We start from the raw sequence: 8,604 nt of genomic DNA on the forward strand, positions 1-8,604 counted from the left end.
CGCAAAGAAGAAATGTCTGGCAACACCAGCAAAGTTTTGAGACGATTTTGCGACGACTGCTAGAAAGGGGTGCTCACAGTTTGATGCTAAAAATGTCTCAAAATGTAGACGTCTACATTTTCAGACACAATTTGGAACGAACTGAATAATATATAAACTCTGATCAAATTTCAATACTGAATGCTTGACAAACAATATTTGAATCAAAAGATCAATAGTGAACGCGCTCGGAGCGAATTTTCGAACACGATATAAAATATGCATGTTAAGACTAAATAATTTCTCATAAGCTTATGTTTTAATATAATATAATTAATTACTGAAGAATATATTAACTCCGATCAAACTATAGTATTAATTGTTTGACAAACTATTTAAATCAAATGATCAACACTGAACGCGCTCGGAGCGAATTCTGGAACACTTCATAAAATATTTACAGAGGAAGTATATTATTTGGTAGAGATCAAAATGTATTTAACAAAGTGTGATTGAATTTGGCATTACTCTCAGAAGAACCATCCTATAAAGTCAAACTGAAAAAAATCTGTATGAATTTTGAATCGTTTGTTTATATTTTTTTACATAATAGTATCTTAAAAGAGAGCCGCACTGAGTTGTCAATAACACCTTGTTTAATACACCCACGATACAAATATTTAAAGGTAAAACCGCTGGCTCATTTCGTCGGCCATAATTTATTTTTTGAAGTTTGTCTATTTTATAAAATTGAAATTTTGAGAGCAACTCAAATGCCAAATAAAAGTAAAACAAAAAATAAATAGATGAAAATATTGAAATTTTCATTTATTTGAGACTGAAAATGAGAATGTATTTGTGAGATTGGAAATTTGAAAACATTTTTGTAATGTTAGCAAACTTTAAAAATGTTCAGGCTGCCTCTCAGCGGTTTACCTTCAGATTTTTGTATCATGAATACACCTTGGTCGAGATATCACGAACAAGTTTTCCTTTATTTATTTTTACTTAAAATCCTTAAATATGTATCTTGAGTTTTTTCTGTAGAATACGTATTAATTTTTTTAACGATTTTAAAAAACCAGAACGACCTGAATGCGTATTGAAGTCGGTTGTATTTTTTGCTTAAAATTACTTGTTATTATTGAGATACAGTTTCGCTACTATTTAGAGATTTCTCGATATACTTTTTATACCCGAGCGCACTTGTGCACAAGGGTATTATAACTTTGTTCACATAACGGTGGTTTGTAACAGGCAAAACGAATCGAGATAGATATAGACAAATGTATACATAAATGATCAGAATGAAAAGAGAAATCGATTCAGCGGTGACTGTCTGTCCGTCCGTCCGTCCGTCTGTCCGTGAGTCTGTGCACACGATAACTCGAGTAAAAATTAAGATATCTTAACGAAACTTGGTACGTGTACTTATTTCGGGCGTAGGACGGATGGTATTGAAAATGGGCAAAATCGGACAATAACCACGCCTACCTCCCATATAACGGTAATTTTCAGAAATACAAAAACTGCGATATTTTAGTAACTACTAAAGATAATTCACTCAAAATTGATATTTATGATAAATTTTAGACGAAAAATAAGAATATTAACTTTTTTTTGAAAATGGGCGTAGCCACGCCCACTTATGGTTACATGTGTATATCTTGGTAACCGCTGCATCAATTTATCCCAAACTTGGCACAGTTGTTGGCCCTGGCACAACATACCAAATGGCCATAATTTTTAAAATCGGACAATAACCACGCCCACATCCCATATAACGGTAATTTCGAGAAATACGAAATCCTCGATAAATCAGTAAATATTAAAGCTAATTTATTCAAAATGATGGTTGCAACAATTCTTTGCCAGGAAATACGTTTATGGTAAAATTTTGGAAAATGGGCGTGGCACCGCCCACTTATGATCACGTATATGTACCTCGCTAACCGTGCTAGCAATTTGTACCAAACTCGGTATGGTTATTGTGCTTGCCACATAAAAGTAAACCATTGAAAATTGTTGAAATCGGACTAAAATTACGGCCGCTTTTCATATAACGGTAAATTTCAGAAATGCTTGAAATTTCAATATTTTGAAATTTAAGGACGCTAGTTTACTTAAAATTTATACACGCCGGCTTATCATGTAGCGGTAGCTTTCGGAAAGGTGGAAAACATATATTTAATACTTGCGCCGGGTATTTAATGTTCGGCTCCGCCCGAACTTAGACTTTCTTACTTGTTCATATTACTGTTATTTATTATTTTTCTTATTAGTCATTTATATGTTTAGGACTTACTGTGAGTGCTTTAAGATTCATTTTGTAAACATGTATGTACATATAAAAAACAATTGCGATATTTTATTTTAAATTATGAATTTTATTCGTGCAATTTTTTATGTTTAATAGTTTTGAGAACATTTTTTGGTTCTGTTGTATTCTTTTATTGCATGGCTTAAACTTTTTTCCTTTAAGTTATAATGTTGAAGATATGCCTTCTGCCTTTGTCAAGCACTTTAGCTAGGTGCGAGAAATTTAGCATATGCTCGTAAGAGCATAGAGTAGGTATACGGCTGTGCTGCCGCGATTCTCCAACAACTTGTCAAAGGAGAAAACATATTGGTGGCGGAATCCATCGTAGTCCGATTTTTCTTAAAATCTACGAAAAAGCGATCACTGAATCTGAACTGCTATGAACGTGTATATTCAAAGCAAGCGCTGCGTTCGTAGCTACTCGAACTTAATCGCATTTTCGTAGATTTCACGAAAAATCGGGCTACGATGGATTCTATGATAGCCTTGATTGGTTCATGCGATTATGACTTATGGATCGATTATGGATGGGAACAGAACCTCAGTTGGGTTGCCGATGGACAGCGCCACTGGTACAATTTAAAAAAAAAAAAGTTGAAAAAAGAAATAAAGTATCTCAATCATAATTTCCCGGCAGCCACAAAAATGCAGTTGCCAATATAGCAACTTAGTTGCCAGCTTTCCAGTTGCTAGTTGCCATCGGTAATACCATTTTAGCCACTGGCCAACCAACTGAAGTTCGGTTGTCCTCCGTAATCGACCCACCCATAAAATCGGAATCGAATATGCATGCACGTTCTGCAGAACGATAAATATTTTGTAAATGTGTGCTCCTCAGTATATCCAGTAAACAAACTTAGCAACTTTTTTCCACCAAATTTGGTCCCCATAAAGGACTAGTGTTGCAAGCAACGCTTTTTCGTCAAAAAGGGTGTTGTGCAGCAATTTTATGTGGTGAAAATTATTTTAGCACTGGAAAAATGGATAGAAAAAATATTGCAGTGCGATTGAACATCTCAGGTTTAGCTGAAATATAAATATATTAAGAATAATTATTTTTCTAATAAATACTTTTATTTTTATTTTACTGTGTCGAGGTCGTTGAACAAATATTTGTAATTCAGTATTTAAGTTAATTGTGAAATATATTGAATGCACAAATTAAGTTATGGGAGCGATTTATTCATAGAATTGGAAATAAGGTTGATGATATACTTTAAATAAATTGTGTCTGCGAAAATATATTTTCAGCATATGAATATAGTTGCGTTCGATAACAAAATTAGCCAACACCAGCCAACAATCAAAATCAAGAGAGTAAGCGAAAATTCTCTCCCAAAGAGAAGAAAAAGCAAAAAAGTAAACGAACAGGAAATTAGCCATCACTTGCAAAAACAGGAAGAAGAAGACACACCGGCTGACTTTGTTTATGTTTTATTTGTAAACAAACTGAAATTCATGTTGCCTCCATGGAAGAAAAAAGGAAAGTGAACGTTCAATATTCGCCAGGGACATTTCTAGAAGTAAAAACTAGTTGGCGCTATCATAAAGTCACATAGCAGGCAGCCAAAAAGCATATAAATACCAAAACTCGAAAAATACAATTTTGTTTGTTTACAAAAATTACAACCATATGTTTTGTGATCATATGTTTTCATGTTGGATAATTTTTGCTGACTAAAATTTTGCCAGTACAAAATGAACGCTTCTCTTGCATCAAAATTAACGCTTGCTCTCTCAATTTTTGTGTGTTGGATAATTTTTTGTCGTTATCGAACGCCATCCAGTAAAAATTTGGAAAAACTATTACAAATTTTTGACTTGTCGAACGCAACTTATACTTCTTAACATTTTCCCGAAATTTTACATACAGGTTCGAAATTATGCCAGTCACATTCAAATATCGTCGCTTGGATGGAAAATTTCCGTAAGCGTTATTTTGACAGTTTTTAGTTAAAGATGCAGTTATATATTTTAAAATCAGATATTTCGCTTTTTTGTTAGGAGTTTTTTGGATATCATCTTTAGTTTCCGAGTAATTGACTAAAATCATTTGGTACAAATTACGTTAGTAATGCTATCGTACTAAACTAATCCAGATCTTTCAAATAGCGTCATCTGTTTTTAAATATCTGCTTTAGTTTCCGACATATTCAGCCTTATCATTAGTTTCATTTTCTCGAACCGGGTCACCTTTTTACTTTTCGTTACGGTGTATTCACTACAGGTGGGTGAAAACATTTCTGGCGAATTTTTTTTTGGGCGAGACTCACGATTGGGCTGATTAGTGTAAAGTATCGTTAATTTATAAAAAATGTTATCACATTTGGCGTCTACGACAAAATTTTATTAAACTCATAAATGGTTGACAGTAAACTAAAAAATAAGATAATTTAAGAATTTCGTGAACTAGTACATAGCATTCTCCGACACTTTGGAGAAAATATGTAGTCGAGTTTCTGAGAAATTGCATCCCAAACTTCAATTGTGATTTCCTGAAACCTGCCGAAAGTAACATGCAACGATCTTTTATCTAGGCGACGATATAACATTTAGCTAAAATATGCATCTAAATAAATTATAAATGTCATTATTTTCGCAGTTGAAGCATATGCCAGGCGAGTAACAGGTAAATACATACATATGTAAGTATACCTAAATTACCACGTTGAGCTTGTATAACAATCTCTCTCTAATGCTTTAATTCTAGATACGTCCGGACCAATGCCCGACACAGTTATGTCTTTATTTAACAACGGCTCTATGACAAAATATTCAAGAAATATATTCTTAGATTTTTATTTACTTCATTTCATACATTAATATTGACCTGATTTTTTTTTAATAAATAACAGGAATAAATATTTAATAAGAAACTATTTCACTTAAGCTTAACCAACTTTTAGTTGCTCGGAGCTTATTTTGGAACGCTTCATGAAATATTTTCATAGACGGTAAATGCAATCCTGGGTGCATCGTTAATGAGCTGAAAAACCAAAACAAAATAAATTTGCGGAATGGAGCCTTTTCAAATGGACTTTACAAACGGCAATGGAATTCTGACATTATTCAAGGAATCGTGAATATAAGCTGCCTTCCATTTGGCATATTTGCGGGTTAAACCTTCAGAAAGTTAAAAAAAAAAACATTTTCTTTTTTTGTACATTATATATTTTTTTTGTGAAATAAATATACTCCACCTTGTACACCAAAAAATTTCTTTAAACCATCTTGCGCATGCAGTTTGTTGATCTTATCTTCACGGTTACCGAAATCACCTACCTCAACGTTGTGATTAGTTAGATTTCTTGAAGTGGGATCCAACAGTGAATATTTCGTGCACTTAATATCGTGCGCTTTGTGCAATTTGCGTTCGATCACAAAGTTGTCAGAAATTGGGCCACGTTGATGGTTATGCTTGACAATTCCACGTTTGTAGATCAATTCACGAACTGATTTAAGATTTGGATAACCCCATGTGATATAGGATTCGGCAATGCGTAGCATATTAACGGTTAAATTTGATGAACAAACCGTGGTTAATGTGGCGAACACAGAACAAACTGTCGCACTTTTGGTGCAACTTTGTTGATACCGCGGATACAGATCACAAAAGCCAATTTGTCTTCCGCAGGCACGTAGAATGAGCAGCGTTTCTTTGCCAGGCAGCGCAACTTATTCTCACGGCGTCCATCACGGAGATATTTTGCTTGATATTTCTCAGATGCAACAAGTTTTCACGTTTGCGGAGTGCAATCACAGCAGAGCGCTTTAGTTTACGCTTGACCGGGTTGCACGTTTGCTGACCTTCTTCTTGCTGAACTTCAGCTACGACTCGGGGACAGCAGGCAGCTTCCTGGAAGGTTGTTTGCCCTTTGCTTCGGACTTCCTACCGGCCGTGGTGGTAGTCATCTTAACTTGTAACTTAGCACGTTGAGAAGGCGAAAAAAAGTTCGCCAAATGTTTGGAGCACCTCTTAACTAACGCCACTCGATTAATAACATTTCTATTAAACACAATGGCCCGTAGTTATAGTCAAAATAAAGTCGACTCTAAAGTTAAAAGCAGGTTTTTTTGACAGATATCCCATTGAAAGTTATGTCAAAAAGCTGCTTTTAACTTTAGAGTCGACTTTATTTTGACTATAACTACGGGCCAATTTCATTTAATTAATTACTTTTTTAATACATAGATATGCTGCACCCAGGCACTTACTTTCCCAAATTCTATCTTGCTTATCGGCATAATTTTCCAAATGTGCCTGCGCTGCTACTTCGTACTAATCACTTCATTTTCCAACTGCGCCTTGTTTTTTGCCTCAACATATCCTAAAAACATAAAATTTACATTAAACAATAGAAATCGAAAAAGTTAGCAAATAAAATACTCACTTCGTTTTGTTTTGTTGTTAAATTTCTGAGAAATGTGAATTCACCACGATGCAATACAGAGAGTAGAAGGACCAGGGATGTAATTTTAAGTAACCTCTTATTCAGTGGCAATGCGCAGAGCGTCCCGAGTGCCAAAATTAATTTGCATCAAATATAACATTAAACGGTGGTTCTAGTCCATTTTTCATATTACTAATCAGAGTATATACATTATATGGTATTTCTTTCAAAAATTAATGCACTATACGCATATTTTTTTTTAATATTTCTTAAGTTTCTTGCATTGGTGCTGAAAAGCAACCATGCGTGTAAGAAATTGTATGCTACCTAAAATTTCACCTCTGGAAACTTTATTCCCATAAAGGACTTCACCACAGTTTTTTTACTGGATATACTGAGGTGTGCTCTGTCCACTAATAGGGCATTCGCACGTGGCGATTTTACAGGCAACAAAAGTTGAATACGTAGTTGAATGAGAAGTTGAAAGTGAAAAAGTTGCCATCCCTATTCAGACGAGGCGATTTTCGATTCAACACGAATCGTTATTTACATTATTGAAAATGAATTTAAATCGCAAAATTTTATCAATTGGCGTAAATTTGGTAAGCCAAGCGTTGGTAGAAGTGCTTTTAGCGAAGCTGAAAGATAAAATAAGAGTAAAAAAGTAGAAAAGAAGAAAAAGTATGTATACAGAACAGTGTTGGCATTTTTGGTACAATTGTACTTGTTTGATACAATTTCATTTACAATATACTTTCCTACTACGCAGTACTTTTTAGTACAATTTTGTAATCAATACTAAAAATATATAGCTCTGAAAATTCACAGCAAGAAATTTTTTGTATTCTCTTTTGTTCGCCTGTTCGTATTTACCTTTGTAAGTTTTGAAAAATGGCTTGAACGAACCAGTATAATATAGCCTAGGCAAATTTTTAGAGAAACTTTTCGATACTAAGTTTTATTAAAACAAAATCTCGAAGTCAGCTTCATATAGAAACAAAGTCTTCGTTAGTTATAAGAAGAGATTTTCTTAAATATAAAACCTTTACGGCACTCACATATTGACAAGATTTTACTATTTATTTTATTATTCTTTAATTTTAATTATCCGTTTATAAAATATAATGTATTCTTTAAGAAAAACTGTATAAAGCCAAGATTAAATCTTTCATTCCATCCATTCAATTTTAGTATAATAAAGTGCAAGTTTAAAGTAGCTGGGACTTACCGTTGAACTTGGCAATTTTTTTTGTCGACGATGTCAGCTGTCAGAAAATTAGCAACCCCTTCATCAAAGAAATCTTAAAAAACTTTGTTATATTAAAATTTAATGGGCTAAAGACCGCACTCAAAATAAATCTAGGAAATCGAATTAAAAAGTTCGAAATTTTTACGAAAGTGTGTTGGTTTTTTTTTAATGTTGCACAAAGTTTGAACCTTGGATTTGTATGGCTTTTCTTAAAATATAAACAGTATTTAAAAAAAATAATTAAAATTGAATAATAATAAGATAAATGGTCAAATCTTGTCGTAAAGTTTTGAAAAGCACTTGAAGTGCTATTAAAATGTCAAATTTTAGTACTGAATCCAAAGGAAAATGTCTCTTTTATCCATTAATAATAACTTAAATATGCTTTTTGTTAAGATGTATACCTGAAAATGTGTACATACATATTTGCGTTAAATGCAGTACATGTGCACGTGGACTCAATTTGTAAAAGTGTAAAATACGTAAACGTATGTACATAAACAATAAAACTTTCTCATGAATACCATAAAATCATTGGTCTTGAAGGGAATATACTAAGATAATATATGAGCGAATTAAAAAGTATATACAATTTATAGCCGAAAAGTACCTTTCTTGTATAGATTTCGTACTGAGGGAACAATTTTATTTCCCAACACTGATAC

The 8,604-nt window shown here is 33.3% G+C and overlaps 1 protein-coding gene across 2 annotated transcripts; it reads right to left on the bottom strand.

The window, feature by feature from the left end:
• Positions 1–5,193: 5,193 nt before the first annotated feature.
• LOC118734782 (60S ribosomal protein L7-like) lies at positions 5,194–6,915 on the bottom strand. Of its 2 annotated transcripts, none has more exons than XM_036464468.1 (5): positions 6,691–6,915; positions 6,515–6,627; positions 5,500–6,305; positions 5,343–5,422; positions 5,194–5,285 (listed from the first exon to the last, which is right to left on the bottom strand). In XM_036464468.1, the coding sequence occupies exons 3-5, from the start codon at positions 5,804–5,806 to the stop codon at positions 5,232–5,234; spliced, it is 441 nt and encodes a 146-aa protein (XP_036320361.1). In that variant the 5' UTR covers positions 5,807–6,305; positions 6,515–6,627; positions 6,691–6,915; the 3' UTR covers positions 5,194–5,231. The 2 variants fall into 2 exon arrangements, with proteins under 2 accessions (XP_036320361.1, XP_036320360.1); XM_036464467.1 differs by having other exon boundaries at positions 5,500–6,279; positions 6,477–6,627.
• Between the last annotated feature and the right edge of the window lie 1,689 nt (positions 6,916–8,604).

Source organism: Rhagoletis pomonella, unplaced genomic scaffold (assembly GCF_013731165.1).
Source record: "Rhagoletis pomonella isolate Grant_MI unplaced genomic scaffold, Rhpom_1.0 Rhpom_scaffold_00002, whole genome shotgun sequence".
NCBI classification, from domain to species: domain Eukaryota; kingdom Metazoa; phylum Arthropoda; class Insecta; order Diptera; family Tephritidae; genus Rhagoletis; species Rhagoletis pomonella.